Here is a 25,270-nt window from a genome sequence, read left to right as displayed (position 1 = left end):
GCTCTTGACTCAAGAGCCAGTACAAAGGATGCTTTCAGCACTACAGGACAGTTATGGCAAAATCAAAGACACAATTAATAGGGCTCTTTCAATCGAAGAGCAGAAGTTTAATACACATAGACAGATCCAGGCATGCTTTTTTTTTCAGGACTTCAAAAGAACCCCATACTATAGTGTGCTAATAAATATACATTAAAAGATTTTAAAATTAGTACAAACCAAACTACAGCAATGAAACATCAGATATGTCTACATTCCTAAACATTTCATTTACAGATCTTAATCAGCTGTAAGACTAAGTTAAAAAAAATGCAGCCTTTTTTGACAGGTTTGCAAGTTATTCAAGTAATGTTTACTGAAAGGCACCTCTGAGAATTTCTGTTCAACACCTAAAACTTAAATCTTACCTGGAAAAGGATGGCACCATAAAACCAAGTATGTAATTACAGTTACACAGTTTAAAATTCTTAGTGCATATCAAAACATAAAAGCTCTTTGTTCCACTCTCATTTAAACTCACATGTACAGCTTGCTGTGAGATGTATATGGCCTAGTCTGCAGATTGGTGTTCTACCTATGGTGGAAGTGTACTGTTGTGAGAAGAAATATTACTAGAGAAGCAGTAGAACATTTCTTTTCCATGGCTACATTCCTGGGGATGCAATACAGTCAAAACAAACCCAACTGTCATCACTAGCACACCAACAGCAAGAATCAGGCAGGATATGAGGTTATTTGAATGGTTCCATCGCTCTTTGGACAACTTTAGGTAACACGCTGATGGGATGATAAAAACAAGTGGGGTAGCACTCAGAACTCCCTGTGTGTGGGAAACAACAATAGAAAAAAACTCATAAGCATATATATTTAGATATGAAGAATAAAACTCTAAATTTTTAAATGGTTGTGATTAGACTAATACAACAGTGAAGTCAGAGAATAGAGGCCTTTGCCAGTTTTGCTATATGCAAAACTTTCTTTTCAAAGTAAAAAGTTACTTGCAGGAATATCTGTAAAATGATCTGAAATAATTCAGATTTATTTAAATGCTTTTTCTTTGCTGATACAGAGTAATATTTTCTGCTGCAAGTACTATTAATTATGATTATCAAAAGTTCCTTGGTTTCAGCAGTACAGTAAAAGTCCAAACATACTGGCTCTGCAATACTATAACTGACTCAATATTTTTAAGATCATTCCATGTAGGAAATGTAATACACCTCAGAAAAAAAAAAAAGGGGGGGGGGGGGGGGAACATCACATAGCAGGTCAAAGAATTCTGATCAGTTTCTACATTTATGACCTGATTTGGGTTGACTTCCCTATGAAAGCAAAGCTCCCTTTGAGAGAATTAAAAATTCAACTCCTCTTTAAATACTCTCTTAGATAGGGACAGATAAAAAGCACCTGCTTAAGTACTTTTTATAGTAAAGCCAGTGCAAAATTACATACAAATTACATGCCAAAAGAAAGCATTTTAATGCAGAAATTACAAATGTTTACTTTCTCACAGACTTAACAAATACTATGTTTCAGCTTAATTATGGTGAGGTAGTAATCCAGCCTACTGAATATCTTTGCATCATTGTTTGTACAAACTTTAGTGTTACTGGTAGAACCTGTTAAAAGTGATCAGTACAGATATAAAAAATCTTCTAGAGAAGAGAAGGCTGCGTGGAGACCTCATAGCAGCCTTCCAGTATCTGAAGCGGGCTTACAAGGATGCTGGGGAGGGACTCTTCATCAGGGACTGTAGTGACAGGACAAGGGCTAATGGGTTCAAACTTAAACAGGAGAAGTTTAGGTTAGATATAAGGAAGAAGCTCTTTACTGTAAGGGTGGTGAGGCACTGGAATGGACTGCCCAAGGAAGTTCTGAATGCTCCATCCCTGGCAGTATTCCGTGCCAGGGTGGATGGAGTCTTGGGTGGGATGGTTTAGTGTGAGGTGTCCCTGCCCATGGCAGGGGGGGTGGAACTAGATGATCTTAAGCTCCTTTCCAGCCCTAACTATTCTGTGATTCTATGATTGAATTATTCCATATCTGTTCATGCTATAAAGACTCATTGGCAGTTCTCTGCTGTAAATTTATTCTTAGTATGTTATACCATATAATAAATGTAAACCACACATACATATACATAGATTATATGGGCACACAGAGTTAATTAGGCTTATTATACCAGTATTCAGATATTTGCTCAGAATATGCATGTACATATGCACACATTTAAATACTTTTATTGGTGTGTATATATACACACACAGGTGCACTTTTTGCACTTGTAATGTAACAACAGAGTGGAAAAAAGATGGAAAAGAAATTACCAACAGATGCCATGAGTGAGAAAATTTTAACAGAAACATATATCCTTACCAAACCATTAGGAATAGTGTTTATTTTGAACTAGTTATGATTTGTTAAGTAGGTAATTATTTAAAATCAAGGGTAATTAAGTAACTTATCTAAATATTGAAACCTGTTCCATAATATTAGTACAGACATAACCTGGTAAAATCACAGATACAAAATTACTCATTACTGCTCAGCTAGCAGATAAACTGCTCTATGGATCTAAACAGTATACTTGTACCATAATGTACATACAAGTATGTGTATCACATAGCATAAATAACAACTCCCTCCATTTTGTTCCATCAATAAGCATGCAATATATGGCTTGAAAATATCAATGAATGCATGGACAGGGATGTAAGAAAGCAACTCCAAATACTTCTATAAAAAAGTGAAGGCTGTCCTTAAAAAGTTTTCTCCATATTCTAACTTTTATATCCTGGAATATATTTCCACATCTTTATTTAATAATAGCTGAGTACTGTGCACAGTTCTGGTGTCCCCAGCATAATAAGGACATGGAGCAAGTTGGAGGAGGGCCATGATAAGGGGGCTTGAGCACTTCCCATATGAAGACAGAATACGAAAATTGCATCTGTTCAGACTGGAGAAGAGAAGGCTGCATGGAGACCACAGGGACAAATTCCAGTTTCTACCTCTGTGGTCTCACTACTACTGCTTCTTTCTTTATCCCCTTGGTTTTTGTCTCTTTGGCACAAGGCAATCTTTAGGATCTGATTCAGTGTTTAGTAATTTGCCAACTTCATCAGAAGCAGAGATTACAGGAAAACATGCTAGATTCACTCCTCCAATACAGTTAGGATGAGTATTTTAGTGATTTCTTCTGCAGTTTAGATACATTTGGTAAATCATAGCCATTTGGATATCTCCAGAACTGCCCTGAAAGCACTTTCCAATTATATGAACTTTACCTCTGAACTCGCTTTCTTCTGTAATTATCCAATTTTGAAGCAATGAATAATTCAATTTTTTTCCTACTAACATTTCTACTGACTACTATAGCGAATTACATAAGATTTTCAGTAGAGCTGTGGGTTTTTCATAGTTCTGTTTTATAAAAAAGTGATTTATTAGACAAGAGTATACAAGTTCACTTACATTGAGTTCTAAAACTATTCCAAGGCAATCATACACTAATGATACACCAGTCGCCACAGCAATGATAACTACTGTCACAACAATATGGAAAACTGTGGAGAGGTTCCCATGGAAAAACACATTGGCAATCACCTGAAACAGAACCACAATTTTAAACCTTGGTTTTGCTCTTTACCTGAACAAACAGATTATTCCACATCTTCTAACATTAGGAAACTAAAAGAATGGGTGAGAATACACTGACCAAAGTCTACCTATTTTGCTTCAAGAAAACATCTTCATCCACTTCAAAAAATAACTCATAAAAAGCATTACTAAAATTGCAAAACACACGCATGACTGATTTAGTTACACCTGCAGGATTTAGGGTATACTTACTTTCTTCTCATCTGCCCACTACAGAATAAAAAATTACAATTATTGATTGAATAGATGGATTTCCTAGATGGAGATACTATCACAAACCAAAACTATTAAGCATGATAAATATACTATTTTTGGCTACTCTCATCATAATAATAACAGTGGTATTTATGCCAAACTTGGAACTTTAAGCAGTCCTGCTATTAATAGAATATTGGATAATATTATAATAAATAATGAATGTAATACAGCATTATGTTACCAGAATCCAAACAGTAAAATTTGTACCTCACACTCATTGCATGTAACAGAATAGGATATGATGATATTTATTACAGATCAACCACTGACTTCAGCTACAATATGTATTAATAATGTGAAAATAATATTAATATATATCAACATTGTTAATGGGAGAACGTAGTTAATTCTTACCTCTCTGGTCACAAAACATTCAAGGGGGAAGGTCAGAATCACAGTAACTCCGTAACAAAATCTTCCAAATGTAGCAAGACTGTCATCTCTACAGTAGTTTTCAAATAGATCTCCTGAGGCATAGCAAAGCATCATTAGTTTGAACTTCATGTCATTGGCCTATTTGCAACTTGAAGTGTAAGTCACTGGAGTAATTGAGACTTTCTGATCCCCTTTCCTGATTCATCTCGAAAAACTGTAGTCAAAGTCAGAAATTACATATGGGAGGAACCTTCATCTTATCCTGCTAGTAGCAGTGTTTTTATTTCAAGTAGCATTTATCTTTCAAAAATATTTTAACATATACACACTAGACTTTGTCATCTGTTATCTTCCCCTTAGCACAGATTTTGTATGAGATGCTGGTGTTTGTTTAAATAAATATGTGACAGACTCAGAAAGCTTGTATGCGAAAGACATTTCCTTTAAAAATGTAATTCCTATAACAGCAATTACACAAAGACAACCAGTGAGTTACCTCTAGAGAACTGCTTTTTTTCTGATAGTATCTAATCACAGCTGGTAAGCTGCAGTAAAGAATTTCAAATATTCTGACCCTGAAAGGCCTTATAAACATATGGATTATTACCTAGCAAATCTTCTTAAATCTAACAACAAAAACATTGCTAGAGAATTCGAATCATCATCTTGCTTAGAGTTTACCACAAAAAATCTGGAATAATGATCTCTGCAGCATGACAGGCACTGCAAGACAGTGATCAGATGATCTATCAGGTCTTTTCTACCCGATTACTATACTGTCTAATGATTTATTACTTTTAGGATCAAAACAGCACTGAAGAAGCAATAAGGTGCACTTTAAAGAAAATAGACAAAAGATTTTGACAGGGGAGACAAAGTAAGATGGAACCTGCTTGCAGTAGAGCCATATGCTGAGGGACAGCTGCAGTCAGAGCTTTCTGTACTTGTAATATCTCAGCCAGTTTGCTGTTAAGTCTAGATACAGGTGCATCTAGGACAGTAAGTTATTCAGCATAAACAGCACTAGATGCAGGAAAAAAAGGACAGATCAACCAGTAATCTATATCCTACAATTTCTGTTCTCAACTAGATGCTGCTGCTCCTCAGGAAAGGAAAAGCTGGGAAGCCTTCTATGATTTGGAACAGCACTATTAAATAACAGAAAATCTGCTTGCTTGTGAAATATGTACTTTTCCTGAAGAAGCTAATGCATTGAACAAATTTATGCCTTGTTCTTCTGAAAAGACCTTTTATACTTCAACAAAATTATGTTAAATAATATGATGTAACATTGATTAGATATATTTATACATTTATGTATATTCATATACCCATAGAAGTGGCAATAGGATTAGTTACAGCAAAACAGCTGTTGTAAAGATAGGAAATATCTCTTAAGTCAGAGGTAGAACACTGTATTAGCACAGACAGGAAAAGATACAGAATGTACAGAAATATATGCCAGGCATCCTGTAGAAAAATCAAAGCAATTTTTGTTCTTACTGCTCTCTGCTAGTGGACCATATGGCTAAATTATAGATGCTTAGTCCTCAGAAGTATTTTCATTATGGAAGTATTCAAAGGGGACTTTGACCAGAGAGGCTTACACTTGGGAATGTGACATCTCTTAGCTTGCAGCTCAGATCTTTGTATCCTGTGCTGGTGGTTGGGGAACTACAAGCAATGTCCTAACCATTTCTGTCCAAACACAGTATGATTTTGTCATTTTTACATTCACTAAGATATTAGCAGCAAAAATTGGACAGAAAGGCAGAAGTGTAAGGATTGCAGCAAGCACCAAAATCAAGCAGTTTACCTTCTGTGTATCCTGTAAAAGTCATATATCCACATGCGGCGAACACTACACTGATAATAACAGCAATTGAGACAGACACATGTGTGACTTGAGACCAGTTCTTTAATGTGGGTTCTTCCAGAGACCCATATATTAAAAAACTGTTATGGTTGCAGATGAATGCTGAAACACATGACAGTTGAAACAAATATATGAATTCATGCATATAAAATAAATTCCAAGGTAGGGGAGAGACAGCATAGTTTGAATCCACTCATTATTAAATACAAACATTAAGCCTGCAATGACTGGCAAAGATCAATGGCTTGAACTTCTACTTATTTGATTTGATGAGGTTTATATTCAACCTGCAATGATTCTGATTTCATTACCCTAAAATGCCACGCTGTTTCCCACCCTCAACACCTCTATTCCACCTCTGTTTCCTCTTCTTGCTCTTTGCTTAAGAACTCAACAGCATTTTTGAGATTTTTTTTTTTTTTTTTTTTTTAAACCACAGAGCCATTTTCTACTTTCAGACTTCCTATGACATCCATTTTAGGCCTCAGATTATCACAGTATCAAGAAGAAGTAATATACTGGATCCTGCAGGCAGGAACTGATTTTAGAATGCGGATACTGGAAGCAAGTTGAGGTTCACCTGGGTGTTTCACTGTAGTAACAGGCACTCTCTAGCGAATAGATGAATTGCAGCCTAAGATTTTTTTGTTATTGGTTATCCAAGAGAATACAGAATGATGACTTCCTCCTCAATTTATCAGTTAAACTAACCCTGTTGGCACAGGTGTTTTAGGATGACCTGGACGGTTGAGCTAGATTCACATACTACACCTCTGTCTGTGCTACAGTGGCAATAGTCTCTCGGAAATTATAGGAATAACAGAAATAATGTCTTAAATCATAGCAATTAAATTCATATGGATGTCTCAAATTCAATTTCATTTTTTCCTAAAATTCATTTCTTAGCATGAATACATAGGAAAAAAAAAAAAAAGCAAGCTATTTCTAGGTCCAAAATATTAAAGACTTTGTTAGAGTTGATCTGAATATTGAAAATATATAAAAAAATTACTTACCAAATGACATCACCCCAACAGCTTGTACTGCATTTGATTTTGCAAATATCCATGCATTTTCTGATTTGGGTCTAAAATAGACATTTGTTTTAACAGATTATCCCCTCTTCAAGTACCAGTTATTAAAAACAATTTAAAATACTATGCTGTGATACAGAACTCCTAGTCAGTTCTCCAGAACTCTCTCAAGCAGGCCAGAGAGTTCATCAACAATAAGTTGAAACTAGGGAGATCTGTTCTCACCTCCCTTGTTTTGGCTAAAGTATTTCTGTAACCAGCTTTTACAGCCAAAATATCAGCCTGTTTCAGTTTTGTAAATAAACTCTTGAAGTCATCATATACCAAGCAACACGGAAGGTTAAACCTGTTACTGATTCTGACTAAGGTTATCTCAACCCAAAATCTCTTCTGGCTACTTAAAGGCAATTTCTTCCTTTGAATTTGTACATGTAATCCATGAAGTCTAGAGACACTTTTTTTTTTTTCCTAGTCTACAAATCAAGTAAGGCAGTTTGCCTTTCTTTACACTTGTTCCAAATATTCCTCATAGTAAAGGGATTCTGCTAGTTCCCAAAGGAGTGATAAATCAGGCAAGAACTGTAATATCCCCCACATCTACTCTTACAAGTTATGCTCACAATTCTGGGCATGTGGTAACTGTAATTCTTAGAGGAGGACCACAGAAAACCATCAGCAAACTGTGTTAAAACCTATTTGATGCATGAATTTCCCTCTGCATAGGGAGCAAAAAGGAAGAAAAGGAGGACACAAAACATCATTTTCCAGAACTCCAATTTTCTAAAAATATAAAATGAAATTCACAAGCCAGTTGAACATTGTGTTTGTAGTTAACAATAAAACACAGACAAGAGAAATAGCACAGAGAACTTGCTCTTAAAAAGTTGGTTGCTACTAACTTTTCTCTGTTTTTCTTAGATGGAAAGCTGCTGCCACCTGAGGCTTTAGCTGCTACTTTCCTACTGCCCTAGAAAGCAGTATGGCACTCATGCCAGTTCTGTGAAGGCAACAAAGGCAGCTTTGTCTCCCATCTGGTGGCATACTGGCATATGCTATGCTATGTTTCATTGCTTTCAAATGTTTAAATTCCACTCCCACATTCTAAAAAGAAAAAAAAAATAAATGTTGCTGTTTCCTCTTTCAGAACTTGTATCTTACTATTATTTGAGAGCTCAAACAGTCAATCCTGCCTTTTCCGTATTAAAAAAATACCCAAAACATATGCAATGCACATTCAGTTCAGACTTAAAGCACCTTTTTGGCTCTTAAGCTGTGGTTGCTAAGCCTAACTTTGAAGTGAACAGAACCTGAGCATCAAAATTTAAGCTGTGGTTGCTAAGCCTAACTTTGAAGTGAACAGAACCTGAGCATCAAAATCAAGTTAATTTTTCTGCCCTCAGATGCAGTATGTTGTCTTGACTACCGTAACACACTGCTTCTAGTCTTAAAAAGCTGAATATGGCCCTCTTAAAACATTCTCAGACTCAGCATATAGATGTAATAAATGCTGTGGATGAAATAGAGATATCTGGCATTTGTCTGGTGAAATAGGACTTCCAAATCACTATAGCTGCCGTAGCTCCTTGTAAAGAGTACCCTCCCTCAACTTGATGTCACTGATATCAAATCAATAGTGATGTCTGTGGAGAATTCATATCCATAATTTTGAATGCATTATTTTTCAGGAAAACATTCACATCTGATTTGAAAAAAAGTCAATAATATCTCAAAATAAAAATGGAATATATAAAGCTAACATTACAACTGTTTCATTCGGTAACCACTAGAGGTCAGCTTTGATATCAAACATTCAGAATGAAAATGTCTTTTATATTATCCTTTGATAACAGAATTTGTGAGAGTTTTCTTACCCCTTTTTCTATTAATAATTAACATTTAGATTATGTAAGACCCTATAACTCAATGCACAGAAATAAAGAATGCTTTTGTCTGAAGCACATATGATTTCTGTGAAAATGGTACATCCCGTGAAACAGTATAGCTATATTAAAAGCTCCTAAAAATAGGGATTTTAAAAAAATGAATGTAGAAAGCATGTGAATTTCAGTCAAAACATTTTCAATAAAGTGCCCAAATAATCAAATAACAAAATAAAAACAACAAAAAAACCCATCACAGGAGCTAGTTTTCCCCCTGCACAATGTTAGCTTATGCACTAGCAATATGCAATAGACCAAAATATTGCTTTGCTTTATGCGTAAATGACAAATCAGATTAGGAGCATTATCTGGAGGAAAAAAAAAAAAAAGGAACAAAATCCTTCTTATTTAGCAGCCTAAGAAGATAAATTCTTTCCATTCTAGTTGCAGAATAAGGAAGAACATCAGATCCATGAACACTACCAGCAGGTTGCAATGGCATATAACACATGGTGATACGGATTAGATATGCAACAATACCAGATTCTTTCTTACAGTAAATCATATACTGCTGCATGTGTTTAGGAAAACACTTTCATATCCTGGGAACAGAGGGATCTCACACAGATGTGATAAACTAAGGGAAAGCAACACAATAAGCAATTCCATTTCTCAGTAATTAGAACTAAGAGTCAACAGCTCTAGAGTTCTGACCATATCAACAACAAATCAGCCCCAAGTCAAGTCTGCAGAACATACAGACTTATGCAAAGCTCCTGGAGAGGGGTGCAGCTGACATGGAAGTGTCTATATAAAATAAGACTTCAGACTGGGAAAGACAAAATTGTGTCAGGAAACTACTTGTCAGGGAAGAGCCACACGGTGAGTAATTACATAAAATTACTCATGAGACAAAGGGCACCTAATGGCAATATCAAATATCAAGTGTCAAGGTAAACATGCATACACTCATATAAATACGTGTCCGTGTAGGCAGATGCATACACAGGCTGAAAGTATCTTATTGCAAGAATACTGGGTAACACTACGCCTGTTTGGCTTTTTCAATCCTGCTGCTACTGTTCAAGATTGAATTTTGGTTTGGTTTTCTGTTTGGGTTTTCTTTTTTTGAGAAGGACCTTTGTTCTGACCAGTCTGACCTACATCCTTGCTAAGAATTGTTAGGGGGAAGATTTTAACTGCTGCTCATACGTTAATAAACAAAACCAGCTAACTTACTGTTTCTCGGTGCATAAAAACACAGGCTATGTCTGCATGAACACAAAGATGTTTTCATGCTGGAGAAGTAGTTAGATAAAACACAATAATAAGTTACAGAATAAATACATTTGTGATACTAAATGCACTTGTTGAGAGCTGTACTGCCTATCATGCAGTAGAAGTTGTCACACAGAATAAAAACTGAGAAGTAATATAATTGCGATTCTTGGAATGAAAATAGTAAAAGATTGAGCAACAGACATTCCAAGGGAGATCCAGAGAGGAGAAGGTCTCATCTGAAAGTAATACAACCGCAAGATAGACTGACAATAATAACTGTCCATGGTAAAGAAAGGTGGTAAAGCCTAGCAATGAAGAAAGCCTAGAGGTTTAGAAAATTACTCAGTCTTCAGTATACTTACTGGAAACGATAGCATATAAACATGCTAATGAGTTTTAAAAAGTTTATCTACACAATAACAAGGTAACATGAAAAGAACTAATGAACCAGGCAAAAGTTAAGACTTCCTAACAGGGAAAAACAGGGCATTTCATATCCAGATCATGAGTAAGGGTTGGGCAAAACTGTTTGGCAGTCTAAAACAGCATATCTTCTACTTCTTGTAAAACATTTACACTATAGCATTCCCCAAGATCCATGCCATGCAAAAATCTTTTCTGTCATTTATGTAGAAATGCTGTGAAATACAGTACAGCAGATTGCACCTGAAGCAAAATACCTTTACGGAGAGAAAGAGAAACATAGGTCTCTGATCTAAACCCAGTTTGCAGGTATAAAACACTGACTGGAAAAAACAAACAAACAAAAAATCTAATTTGTAGAGAGGAAGCAAAGTCCTATGTTTGACAGGGGAGCTACATGATGAATGAGCAAAAGACATCCATTGCTTTGGACTGAAGATCAGTGACTAACCTCCAAGTTTAGGTGCAAACCAACAACTATGAAAATAATCCAGGAACACATGGTCTATTAATTTATGTTTAAGTCAATGATTTAGACATTCAGGAAATTAACTGTAAAATTTCAGTTCAGTTCTAAGGTAAAATACCTTCTTAGTTTTTGTTTAAATTTCAAAAGTTGAAAGATACAGAAAAAATTTATACATGCTGAATATAACTTTCATCAATATAATAGAATGAAAATGAGTAATGCTCACATCAGCCTTGAATTTTATGTTAATCAAAGTCATCTTGGTTGTTAAAGAACACAGACAAGGCAAAGCTGTATGTCAGCCCCACTTAGTTACAGCTGCTTTAATGCTCTTTCTTCCTTAATGAACTACTTAGCAGTTCTGTAAATATATGGTAGTTTATTTTTTAATTTCATCACACATTAAAGTTTTTTTACTTACTATTGGATTATTTATATGAAGGAAAGAATCGACTTTTTACTTTCAAGTTATTTTCATGAACACTTGGTGTTTCATCCCTGTGATCAGCTGCCAGCTGAGTAATTCTCACATCTTATTTATGTGTAGCAGATGCTCTTGAAGCTTTTCCTAGAGATCTATGTATTATGCAGACACTGACACCACGACATTCTTTCCAAAAGAACACAAAATTAAAATGATCCATCTTTATAAGCTATGTAAAATATTGCTTTTTACAGCAATGGATGTTAGTTTCAGCTTTGAAGCATGATTTTATACAGTATTAACATACAGCATGTTTACAGTCCAAGATAATTCTAACTCATTGTTTTTGATCACAGTCGAAAAATACCCATCGAGAAGCAGGTGGAAATAAAGAACAGATTATCAAATGTGTTTTTATCCAGCATCTTAACCTACTGAGAATAAACTCTGGGTCCAGAACATGGGATTTTATCTGCAGGTTCATATGTCCTTCAGGCAGACAATAACTATATGGATGATATTAATCAAAACCAAAACTGGGCAGGAAGTGCCTCAGTTTAATATTTGTCATACGAGGAAATAAGTTAAATCAAGCAATCCCTCATCGTAAATATATAGGGCTTTTTTTTGTGAGGACTAATTAGAAAATAACATTCCTAAAATGTTCCTGGACAACCCACTCCATTCCCAAAGCAACACTCAAAAGACTTACAATTGCTCTTTTTCAGTCTACAGTTTCAAGCTCATCAAATCATTAAAATTAACCATAATGTTGTTTTGCTGATGGACTAACACATCGCAGAAGGTTTCCAGGAAATATAATATTCTCTGTTGTCCAAATAATAGATATAATTTTCAACTAGAGCATGGATTGCATTTAAGCAAAAAGACAAATTCTTTTCCTATCTGAGAAACCTAAGGACTGTGTTCCATAATCATGATTTTTAAAAATATCTTTTAAAACTCCAGCTTCTACTGTATTTTAATAAGGTTTCACAGTAAATACATTATTGACTTGTTTCACTTGTTATAATACTATGATGGGATGGCATTAAAATATATTAGTGTTCCTCATCCTCACTGAAAAAACAAAAAAGATGGCATAGCATTATACCATTAACAAATATTACAAGAGGGCTTTAATAATTAAAGTGTATGGCTAATTGCCACGGTAAAATACAAATACGAAAAATAGACATTGATAGAATGTCTGTGAGGCAAAAGATTCTGATTAACAGTTAATCAACTTGCTAGACGCATTTCTGAAAACCAGGCAAAAATGGAAGTCTCTCAAGAATTAAAATGTGAAACTTCAAGAATCACTTAAAAACCAACATTAAGTTATTGTAAGAAAAAATGAACCCATTCCATATTTTTTCAGTGCATCACAACTGTTGAGAAGAAATGTTACCATAGTAACAAGGTCATCGGCAGCCATTACATATAGCATCTTCCTTTTTTGGAAGGGGATTTTAATATTACACTTTCAAATACCCCTTTAACACACAGTATGAAAAGCATGCTTTCTTTTTTTTTGGGGCGGTGGAGGGGAAAAAGAGAGAGGGAGAGTGTCACACAGTTCCAAGTGCATTATTTTATGGATAATAGACATCATCTGCTATAATTTTAGAAACTGCTATTCTAGCAATCTTCCTAGCATTAAACACAAATACCCTGCAAGTAACACACATATCACAGCAGTAAAACAAATTAACAATTATACATAACACTACTGAAATAATAATGGTGGAAGAATCCAATTCTTAGAGAAACATTAAAAATACTATATAAAACTGTTCCAATAAATAAAAAAGCACTTTCAGAGATAGAGTTTGTTGTCTTTATTAGCAATGTCTTCACATTTAAAGGATAAGGTAGACTTCTAGGCCATAAAGGAAAGACTATAGATTCATAACGCTTTCTTGCAATGTATTTAGAAAAATATTGCCACAACACATATTCATGTGTACTAAATTGTTTAGAATATTCTTATGTTCAACGTTGAATGCTACTTTCAGAGTTTCTACACTGCTGAAAATGTTTTGCACGTTTACATTGCTGTTTTCTCAAATGACAGAATAAAGTCTTTATTATATTATCTTTTTTCTTTTCATAATTTTATAATAAAAACTTAATAAAAATAATTTTATTAATAGAAAAAGAAATATTACTAAGATGTTATGTATTTTAAGATTGTAAATAAAGGCCATCTGACAGTAATGGATGAAATTCAGGATTTCTCAAATGACAATCTCATATGCCCATTCATGAGCCACCTGCTATTAGCCATATCTCACAGTTTTCACCTAATATGTAACTTTTTTTAGACTTTTCCAAAGTTTGCTTATGTGCAATGGAGGGGTTAAAAAGAAGATAAAATAAGGTTTAGCAGTTCATTTTCCACTACTGTTAATACAAATTTATTTTTTCAATTATCTCTCTCTCGAAACAGCCATAGTTCAAAACTATGCAGATATAACACAACAGTGAAATAACAAATTTATATATAATCAAAAATTCAGTTTGTGGCAAGTGTAAGAATACTCACACTTGTGGACTGAATGTTACTGTTCTCACCATCACAACAATCAGGATGACAATGGTTAAAATCAGAGAAATAAGAGATACCTGTAAAGGTAAAAATACTACTTTAGTCAGTAAGCTGCTGAAAGGCTTTCAGTATAATGTGCTTATTCTTTTTATTATAATATTTTTAGTTTAAATATTACAGCAAATATTTATAATTAGAAAGCTTTTCCTATATCATAATATTTTAATTTGTTATTCTTTTAAAGTAACTAGCCAGTTACAACTATTTGTCTAATTTTGACTGATATTCCTATTTAAACATTTCTAGTCAACAGTTCTCAGCATTTCAATATCAGGTCCATATCACCCAGTGTTTTGCAAGATTTGAGTTCTACTAGCAGTAAATGGAAAAATTCCAGCGATTTATGGAGACCAAAGTTCTGCTTAAACTGTTCCAAATTTGCCAATATTTCTTGGCAGAGAAATTCTAAATATTTAACATGCTTCAGCTAGATATAATTGATTTCAAATAAGTTATAACTAGTACTTATTTTCTATTTGCATATGAAAAAGTAAACCAAAAATCAACTGTTACTATGATTTACCTTTCCTAGTTTTGCTATGTCTCGATATAAAGATATAGGCAAGGTAAAGATGATGGTGGTAAGAAGGATTATGAAGTGACGGTCGGTAAGCACGTTATCTGGTCCAACTAGAGCAAAAACGAAAATAATTTATTTTTCTAAGAGACTGACATGAGGAACTGTCCAGTTACATTTGAAAGTCTAGAAGTAACAAACTCTGATACTGACCAGGCTTTTATCCCCTTTACTTAAGCTAAGTAACACTGAAATAAAGACTAGGCGTTAGCTAACCTTGAGGAAGCCATTCACAGCAGGTGCACAATCACAAGAATTCTACAAATTCAAAACAAATGCATAACATATGGGATATATTATACCAAACTTTGTGAGTCTGGCATTTCTACATATAGATTAGTATTAATTTCTTTCATCATGCCTGGGTCAGTGTTGGCAGACTGCAAGTAAGAAATTCCACTACTTCTTTCTGCCATTTACTCTTGGGGAATTTTTGGCACTGTGCGTTGACTTCAATTACTGTGCTGTTGAAAAGAAGAACATTCTTTTAAAAAAATACCCTAATGTAAGTTAATTTTTAGATTTCTTTTGAGCACCTCCTTTTTTGCTGTCAGCTGGCTGACACTGCAAAATACAGATTACCATGTGAAGGCAACAAGAATGATATAATATTCCCCGCAATCAGTGGGATTTATTTGTACAACTGCTGGAGGTTTTCTTTAAAGCTAATGACAACTTAAAATAAAACATAACTCAGTTTCAGTCAGGCTACCATGAATCACGGGCTTGAATGAAAGCCTGCTGAATAATTATGGTTGAAAAGTGGTTGGCAATTGACGTGGAAGTCTGTGTTCAGTTCCCCCTAATCTTTGGGAGATTATAATGCTTTCCCACCTCTTTCTAGGCAGGCATTCTACCAGCTGGGTGAAAACATGTGCCAAGCTGGGGATTCCTCTTATTACAGAAGTGGTATTGCATATAAATTATTAGATATTCACTGTCACCATCAACCCAATCAGGTATTCACAGAACAGAGTGTGACAGTTAAAACTGCATCCACACTTTGCAGGCTTCACCTGTTGAAAATTGCAGTCCTGAGGTGGAAATCAGTTAGTTTATACAAACACTAATTTCCACTTCATAGCAGACATGTCCTTTTTAGTTTAATTTCCCAGTGAAGAATGTTTTAACTTAGCTGGATTTGTGCTGAAGTAGATGTCAAACATGCAAATAAATTGCTCCACTGCTTCTACTGTGAAAATTTACAGCAGAAGGGTAACAAGTGCATGAGTTAAATAGTTCAAATTTCCACATTTGCTTTTTGCAGTGAATATCCAATAGAACTGAAACTTACATACATGACCAACTATTATAAACATGCTCTTAAGTATTAAATCCACTATATTATCTGCAAGCCATCCAGAATTATTCAATAGATAAAGTGCAGGTTTAGTATTCAAAATATTGTTATTATTATGGGAAATACCTAAAAAAAGATAGCAAAATGTGATGACCCTGTAAATATACCACTGCGGAAGACTCCTTCTATTTGCTCAGGATTTCACTGAAGCATGTGGTCTCCCAGTGACACTGAGTCCAATGATAACCAAGGACTAGGATTCATAGTTTTTATTTGTGACTTATTAACAACAAAAAAAAGCAAACAAACCCACCCCCCAAAGAAACAAACCCAAAACAACAAAAACCTACTAGCACAAATATGCTTCAAGTTCTTAACTTAAACTATATTTAAGAGTAATTTAAAAGTAATGTAATAGGTAATCCCTAAATATTTGTGCTGTATTCCTATCCAACACATTTTCCCCATCCTGAATTTTTAAAATGCATCTTACCTCCAGGTATTCTCTGAAAAACTTTAGTTAAAGTGTCTCCTGTTATTATGTTGTAACTGATCATAGCTTAAAGAAAATACAATTTTTTTGTTAGTACAAGTCAGATATGAAATATCTGATAAATATTTAATACGTGTATTGTAGATTTCAGGATTATATGCCACTCTCCCTCTTGGATGAGTTCTGGCTAGCACCAACATCTTCTAAGGGTTTTGCTGGTTTTTGTTTTTTGTTTTTTTAAACAGGTGCAACCTAAGCAAGAATCCAGCCTGATCAGCAAGACTAACCTGCCATATAAGCTTACTTCAGAGTAGGGAAAAAAGGCTTTTTCAAACTGTTTCTAACAGCAATTCTTTGTCAGTTTATTTTCAAACTTATTTCTATTTAGTAAAGTGCCTGTTAGTCTACTAATCAGTCCTGCAATGAAAAGCTCATGTAAAAAGTTAGCAAAATCTTTAAACCAGAAGAAAAGAGAAACTAGATAAAGGTATCAGATATGGACTTCCATTCCTTCCTCTCGTTAATAAGAACTGTAGCCTTAACATCCATATTTCATTCTTACCTTATTCTACACTAGCAATGTGTGTATGTGTACATGGGTGTGTACACAAAAAATGTATTTATTTTGAAGACTCATGGGGTTTTCACCATTTACACAGCACACATATAGGTATCTTTGTTGGTGACAGTAGGATTGAGCCCATCCTCAGCAAGTCTGCAGATGACACCAAGCTGTGTGGTGCAGTTAGCTAGCTAGAGGGAAGGGATGCCATCCAGAGGTGGGCCAGTGCAAACCTCATGAAGTTCAACAAGGCCAAGTGCAAGGACCCCCAGTATGAGAAGGACGTGGAGTCCAGAGGAGGGCCAGGAAGATGATCAGGTTGAGACAGCTGTGGTTGTTCAACCTGAAGAAAAGGTTCTGGGGAGACCTGATAGCAGCCTTCCAGTACATAAAGGGGGCCTGCAAGAAAGCTGGAGAGTAATTTCTTTACAAAGGCTTGTAGTGATAGAAGAAGGGGGAACAGCTTTAAACTGAAAGAGGGTAGATTTATATTAAATATTAGAAACAAGCTCTTTCCTATGAGAGGGATAAGGCACTGGAACAGCTTGCCAAGAGAAGTTGTGGCTGCTCCATCCCTGGTGTTCAAGGCCAGGTTGGATGAAGCTTGAGCGACCTGGACTAGTGGAAGGTGTCCCTGCCCATAACAGGGGGTTGGAACTAGATGGTCTTTAAGGATTCTAGGTACCGACCTCAACTAATGCATAAATATTCACTATTGTGAAATTTTAAGTCATTAACACTACTTAAAGAAACAAATAGAAGCACATACATATGCATAACTAGTCCATGGTAAGGACTGTGATCTTTAAAATGCTCTTTCATATTCTCTATGAAGTAGTACTTATACTCTTTAAGTCAACATGTATAACATTATTGCCTGCAGTGGCATTAACTTGATCCCCTGAAAAATCTCAGCTACCTGTAATAAATTCAGACTGATTATTCCCAAAGCAGGAATTTTGATCTGGGACTTTGTGGTCACAAAAGTCTTGGTATCTCAAGCCACCTCCTCTTACAGGCCCATGTCTGAAAACAAGCTTATTTAAGACTTGACTGTATCATAGGTGACAGATTCAGAATATCCCTTTATTTTAAACTTTCGGTCTAATCAATTCCTGCCCACATTATAGCTCTTTGGTATTTTACAATTTCTTCTTCAAAGGGGTCTTGACTGCCCAATTTCCTAGTAGCTCACTGCGCATGAGGCTGTTGAAGAGCAATGACAGCACATATTACTCAAGTGAGATCTGATAAGTGGCTTCTCCAATGAGAGAAATACTACATCTTTGGAAAAATATTAATTCAATATACTCCTAAAGTTATATTTTTCTTTTGTTTCAGGTACATCAACTTTGTGCTCTGTTATTCCTTCTAGAACAGAATCTCTTCTCTGCTATTTCTCATAGCTACTTTTGTTATTAATTTGTGTGTGATCATGAATTTCTCTGCTATTACATTTCAGTTAATTTCTATTATTCTGGTCCTCCAAGTAATTCAATCCTTCCTCAGTCATTCTTCAGAACACACTAAGTAATTATTTTTTTTTTATAGGAAAGGGGCATATGCAGTATATTCTTTTCAGAGTTCTTAATATTTAACCAGTGAAAGAATGAGGTAATGTAAAAAAGTTTGGATTTTATAAAACTTAAACATTTATATTTTTATGTAATCTTACCAATAAATGGATATAAAAATTGGAGAGTTGAAAGAATTAGATAACCTACAAGCCCATATGTTTTTCTGACCAGATCTTGATAGCTGTTGGCACTGGAGAGGTTTCCTCCTTTGATCAGTAATATAATGGAATAATCTGTTAAAATAGAAAATAACTGTTAAAGACAATATGAACCAAAAGGTGGTTCCTGTTCATCTTTCTAATTCCTTAAAAAAAAATAATTTAAAAACGTCTGTAAAAAGGAGAACAGTGGCACTGGGAAGAGAAGGGATGAAAAATCTCAAAGGCTCTCAATCTACCAAACCCAGGAATTACAGACTCATAGTAGAAGTTGTTCCAGCTTTCCCAATTAGGGATAGCAGAAAGTCTCATTTTCATCGGTTCCCAGTGTGGTCAAATGGAATGAGAACTGTCACAAGCACCAAAAAAGGAAAATTCAACTAATAACACAGAGGTCTCGTGAATGAATGGATCATTTGATTATATCCTGAAAGGCAGTAAAATGCAAGGACTACCTGTGTCATAGTGCTAGAACTCTCAGTCACTTTACTCAGCTATTTATCTAAGCTTATGAAAGATAAAGCCTGGTTAGTATTTTGCATCTTCTCCATTGTTTACAATAAAATATTCTAAATGTTTTCATTGGATAAATAAATAAAACACATGCAAAGTGATTTTTCTGGAAACCCATGAAGCAACGTGCCTTGAGACAGAGCTGATATCTCAGGCAGAACTACTCCCACATTGAACCTCAACTTTTTATGAGGAACAGTTCAAAATATTGTAGTTATGTCAAGCTATGCTTTTGAATTTGTTTGAGCACCATGGGATTTTCTAGTCCAGCACAAAATTCATTACCTTAGTACAGATGTCTTGACAGACAGTAGCTAGACCTCGTCTATTCCTCATCTGTCTTTCACTTAGCTTGTAATTTGTGCTGGGATAGGAACAGCTCCTTTCTGTGAACAGTATCGGTGTTTATTATCTTCTGGGAATGACTGAAATTTACGAAGGAGATTTCTACCATGTGCTAATGTAAAAGCCAATCCAGAGATTCACATGAGCATATGCAATTCTTACACAATATATACTCACACTATAATTGGGAGCAGACAAAAAAATAAGTATGGAATTGTTCATTTTCAATTATGCTGCATGGTAAACTGATCTTGCACAAGAAATATTAAGTGTTTATAGCAAGGGATCTTAGACCCACAAAACTTTAAAAAAGATTTACCATATCATATGTATTTGTCTGTCAATCTGGACTACACCCAGCCTACACAGACCCAGTATAAACCCAAAACCGTCCCCCAAAATGAAATACAGTGAGAATTGCTCAGTAACAGCTATTCAGCAATTATTCAGTAAAATCTATGGAAAATAAATGCTAATGGTACATATCTAGCCTGTATTTTAAATGCTGAAGTTGTAACTTGAAAAGTTGAAAAGTTGGAACTATAGTTATAAAAGTTGTAACTATAGTTATAATTTGCTTATGCAAGATATATTGAGCCAAATCTTCAACATAATAAAATTATAAGTTTAATTCACAGGTTCTGGTGCTATGGCTATAGAGCCTTTGAAATACTTACATGTACAAAGGACAAATCAGATTTTCTACAGAAAAGTAACTGAAATTTCTCAGTTATGTTTGTGATATAATTTCATTAATCTATGGAGAAAATTTTCCATTCATAAGGAACACATTCGTTATGTTATATTGCTCTCCAGTCAAACCTCAACCATTTATGCAGAACCTTACATGATATTTTTAAGCAACAGAAATCATCACCTGCTGCTCAGCACACAAGTAACAGAATTTGTAACATTCATGTTGACTTGGTTCATCATTTTAAGACTTGAATCCAGAGTCTTTACAAAAATTTGCCTTTGATGTCAGATTTATATATGTTCATTTACCATATTATTTCAAACCCTGTCCCTTTTTGAAAGTAAATCCATTATTTTTTTTGATGAATGCTAACTAAATAAAATATTCAAAATCATAGTACAACCAAAGGTTTTCACTCTGTGATAGATTTTTAAAAAGTGATATACAACCCCCTCAAGGATCAGTCTCTTAATTAGGGTAAAAACAGTGGACCAGGTGATTATGAGGCACAAATAAGAGCTATTCTTCCAAATGTCACCTTGACCTAGTCTAAGAAACTATGCTTTACGAAAATAAAATGCACACAAAAAGCAGCTTTATATGTTGTATAGTATAATTCTCTACTTTTACTAATCTGCTAAAGGGATTAATGAGGTAAGGAAAAAATCTGTCATTTTAGTTATCATACATTATCATACATATATTTGTTTAAGGTATTATGAAGCTCAAGATAAGCTCAGTGTTGCAAGGCTAACTTTCACTTTACAACAGAAACTGCTTTGAAGGTACCTGTGATATAGGCAACTCCAAATAAAAGCAGTACTCCTAGTGGAAAACCAGCTTCCTTCATTGAATATGGCAATCCTGTAAATAACAAGAGGAGAGATTATAGAAAAACAGTCCCAAATACTTATGTGTGATAACTAAAATAAATATTCAGATTTAAAAAAAAAAAAAAAAAAATCTATCAATAGCCCAAAATGGACCAGCATGCTTAAAAATGATCTTTCTGAAGTTACTAACAAAGTGCTGCTTAGGTGTGAAATTCAGCTAGCACTTGCCCAACCCACCCTCTTATCATTATGACAAAGCAGCTTTAAGGTATTTATCACTGAGAGAGCTGATCTCAGCTGATACCTCTGCATTTTTGCATAGTAAGCAAATAAAAATAGAGAAAAATCTTTAGGAACAGCAGGAGACAGTAAGACAACAGTGTCAGGTCTCCAAACTGGATAGTCATGCATGTATAAAGAATGCTGAACACAGACTAGTGAAGAAAAGTATACTTACCAATTATACCTGATCCTATGATAGAGTTGATAATGTTAAATCCAGCTGATGCTAGATCACCTTTTGCTCCTTTCTTCCTGGGTTTACTAACAAGGGCTGTTTGGTCATCTACCTATTTCAGAAAAACAATGATAACACTATACATGAGAAAAATAGGTGAGAAAAAGGATTTTACAGATAGTCTATCCAAGATTAAAAAAAAAAAAAAGTCAGAGACTCAGATTTGTAGAGGTATTTTGATACCTAAATCCCATTTTTTTCAGTGAGAAATCAAAGAGATGTTAGGCAACTAATTCCTGTATAAGTCTGACCAGAATCTTCTGTAATTAATTCTCCTCTGGAAGAAAAAAATAAATGTGAAAGGACAGAAATGTATACAAACTCAGAGGCACATTGTTAAACAAAGAGCTTTTTAGTCGCTTTCCAAAGGCAGAAATGTGAATCAACTAGTTTTGAAAATATCTGGGCTAATACAACTGGTCAGTAAAAACAGGCCACTGAATCAGGGGAATTAAATGTCAAGAATTACTAGTAAAGTATGCCAACATCTGAAGATACTCTTAACTCAAGGTTTTATTTGGCATTTTAAATATTCCTGTATCATCCAATGGTTTAGTTCATTATGAATAGTTAATAACACTATAAAACTGGCTAGTTCCAGGAAATTTCTAAGGGAAGGTCTGGTACAAACCAAAGCACAATTTATAGCCAACAGCTTCAAAAATGAAAGCTTTTATCTTCAAAAAGCATTTCTTCATAAGCATGCAATGGTCCTCTCCTCAGATCACCACTCTGCTGCCAGAGAACATTTTAGAGTCACTCATTAGAATGTCAGTATTTTAAATTAAGTTGTGTAATTCAAAAGAGGAACAAGCATATAATGAAGAAAATGCTCATCTGTGTTCTGCAAAAGCAAAATGTCATGCACTTACCATGAAAATAAAACCACTATTTCATGGATGCAGGAACCTATTTAACATATATAGCTGGTAGCACAAACTCATATGCTTGTCACTAATACTCCTGGAAAAGAAATTAAATTACTGACAAAGCTAAGTCATCAGTAGATATTAGTATAAGCTAACAAGCATAAGAGTACCTCAAAGAGGGCTACACATATAAGTGAACCCCTTAATCCTTAAAAGTACTAACTAGAAAAGTAACACTGGCTCAGATCAAAAGCTAGTATATCCTTGTACCCTGTTATCTGAGAGCAGTTATAGAAGACACTTAGGGAAGAGTGTAAGACATGAAAAAAATACAGCACACAACTTCCCTGTCCCAGCTTTCATCAGGTTTCATATCTCAGACTTTCTCAAAGCAGATATGTTCACAGTGTATCACACCCCTTAATGGATTACTCCTTGGATTTGCCCCTTTTCTGAAGCCATGTGTACTTTTTGGCACTACAACATCACAGAATCATAGAATGCTTAAACCTGGAAAGGACTGTATGATCATCTAGTTCCAAGCCCCCTGCCACAGGCAGGGATGTGCTTCACACTAGACCATGACACCCAAGGCTCTGTCCAGCCTGGCACTGAACACTGACAGGGATGGAGCATATCATGTGGCAATGAATGCCACATCTAAACTATGCATCACATGAAGAGACAGGCACTCTTCTTTGTCAAAGATTTCCACTTGAGTTCCCCAATTTTTTTTATATTATCACAGACAACCTAACCCCTATTACCTATTTATCTTCTGCATATCACATGTAGTTTTATAGGTAGCATTTTCCCTCAGCATTTTTCATCCAGACTTACAGGTGCTACATTTTAGTTCACCACTGATTCAAGCAGCAAAAGCATCACTCTCATTCTTTCTTAAAATTTTAACGCTCTATGCTACTTATAGCACAATACACGTGAAATTGCACTGGACTAGAACAGCCTAGTTGCACCTCTCCAGTTGTCACAAGAAAATGTGCACTGTACAGCTCAAAGACTCTATCATTGTCACTGGTCCCTTCCCCAGTTGGAAAAGACACATCTGAACAGGCAAGAAAAGACAAGAGGGGGTAACAGAAATTGTGACACAGGTGAAATGGCTTCTGTGTGAAGACTAGCAGTGCGCTTAAAGGTGCACTTGGACTGCAGATGGGGGATGTAATGCCTGTTAGTAGGTAAGCTATTACACATGTAAGGCTATTGAAGAGGTGAACGGGATGTGCTGGTCCTCTCCCAGGGACTAGCTGCAGGCCGGAAGATCATCCTGTTAGCAGCAGGCCCACCCGGAGGGTGCTCAAGTTCTGGTCCTCAAGCAACATGGAATTTTAGCTGTGCTGAGCAGCCACAAATCCCCCACCTCACACGAATAACGCTTCTCAAATTGTACTTTTTTTTTTTTTTTTCATAGGGGCACCTATGAGTCTCTATTCCTCACCCAAATTAGAAGGAAACTGCACAGAGATGAAACCACAGCTGTTGTCAGGTCGGCCGGGCTGAAGCACCAATCCGCCCGGGCAGCTTCACGCAGCTGGTCGCTATGAAGCGGTACATAACCGGACGCGCTGCCCCTCAAACTTTCCCACTCCAGCAATGTCCCGCTCGTAGGGACTGAGAAAAGTAAAGAGAAGTGAGGTGAATGCCGCCGAGCTTCCTGAGCAGCGTGGAGCCTCCCACCTCGCCCATCCCCGTCGACCGATTCAGTCCCGGTACCTGCTGAGCAGCGGCCGGCAGCGGCTCCGGTTCGTCGCGCTCCATCGACGGCTGCCGCGGGGCAGGCTTGTCGCTTCCGAGCTGCTTCCTGAGCCCTGCGGGGCCCGGAGGAGGGAGTGGAGCGGCGCGGTGGGCAGCGGCGCTGGCTCCTCGTCAGGCGGGCTGGACGGGGTGCCACGGCACCTTCATGGGCTGGGGAAAGCCGAGAGCTCACGGAGCGGGCCCGCCCGCCTGGACCGGGGCCAGGGGCTGGAAGGAGTGCCGGCGCCTCGCGCGAGGCGGCGGTGGGGGGCGCGCTGCCTCAGGGCTGTGAGGCGGCCCCTGAGGGGCCTTGGCGTGAGGGGTCAGTCCTGTGGCTGAAACTTGACGGAAAAGTAAGCATCTCCGCCGTGTCTGTGTAAACCCTGAGTTCATAAAGTGCTCATTTATCCTGGATGAACGAAGACACCTCTCTGTGCAGGGAAAACCGGCTAAAATCTCTTAGTTACTCATGGTTGCTTTTCAGTGCTGATGTTATTTATGAGGCAGTCATCGTTTGCCCTTCGGGGAGGGGAAGCCACTGTGAAAGGTGCTAATCCAACAAAACGGGGACAAGGCAGATGAAGCAATTACTGGGTTACAGTGACAGTATAGGAACAGGCCAAACTAGTTAAAAGATGCAAAATTACAGAGCTGAAAGTTTAGTCTGTAGATAGCTGAGTTACCTTGAGCTCAGACCAGGCAGTCTCCAGCAGAAAGGTGCTTTGTACGCATAGAACAAGGCATATAAAGAAAAGTACAGGTTAAATGAAAACATACAGGAAG

At 36.1% G+C, this 25,270-nt stretch overlaps 1 protein-coding gene across 1 annotated transcript; it reads right to left on the bottom strand.

Annotated features, from left to right (window-relative positions):
* Positions 1–509: 509 nt before the first annotated feature.
* On the bottom strand, positions 510–24,848 carry SLC38A11 (solute carrier family 38 member 11). The gene is made up of 12 exons (XM_065672797.1): positions 24,467–24,848; positions 21,804–21,915; positions 21,303–21,377; positions 18,899–19,033; positions 16,662–16,727; positions 14,815–14,921; positions 14,229–14,308; positions 7,186–7,256; positions 6,110–6,271; positions 4,273–4,385; positions 3,475–3,606; positions 510–820 (listed from the first exon to the last, which is right to left on the bottom strand). The coding sequence occupies exons 1-12, from the start codon at positions 24,509–24,511 to the stop codon at positions 575–577; spliced, it is 1,344 nt and encodes a 447-aa protein (XP_065528869.1). The 5' UTR covers positions 24,512–24,848; the 3' UTR covers positions 510–574.
* Positions 24,849–25,270: the final 422 nt, after the last annotated feature.

Source organism: Lathamus discolor, chromosome 3 (genome assembly GCF_037157495.1).
Source record: "Lathamus discolor isolate bLatDis1 chromosome 3, bLatDis1.hap1, whole genome shotgun sequence".
NCBI lineage: Eukaryota > Metazoa > Chordata > Aves > Psittaciformes > Psittacidae > Lathamus > Lathamus discolor.
The sequence above is the reverse complement of the archived record's forward strand: the minus strand, read 5'-3'. Positions and strand labels throughout refer to the sequence as shown.

What these genes read in the sequence shown, in the direction of transcription:
- SLC38A11 (XM_065672797.1), bottom strand. Translation starts at nt 24,511, where the DNA reads ATGGAGCGCGACGAACCGGAGCCGCTGCCGGCCGCTGCTCAGCAG. An exon ending in TTTTCAGAGAATACCTGGAG is followed by an intron (nt 14,922 to 16,661) that starts GTAAGATGCATT and finishes TTTTTGCTCTAG; the next exon opens with TTGGACCAGATAACGTGCTT. An exon ending in GAATAGTTTTAGAACTCAAT is followed by an intron (nt 821 to 3,474) that starts GTAAGTGAACTT and finishes TCCCACACACAG; the next exon opens with GGAGTTCTGAGTGCTACCCC.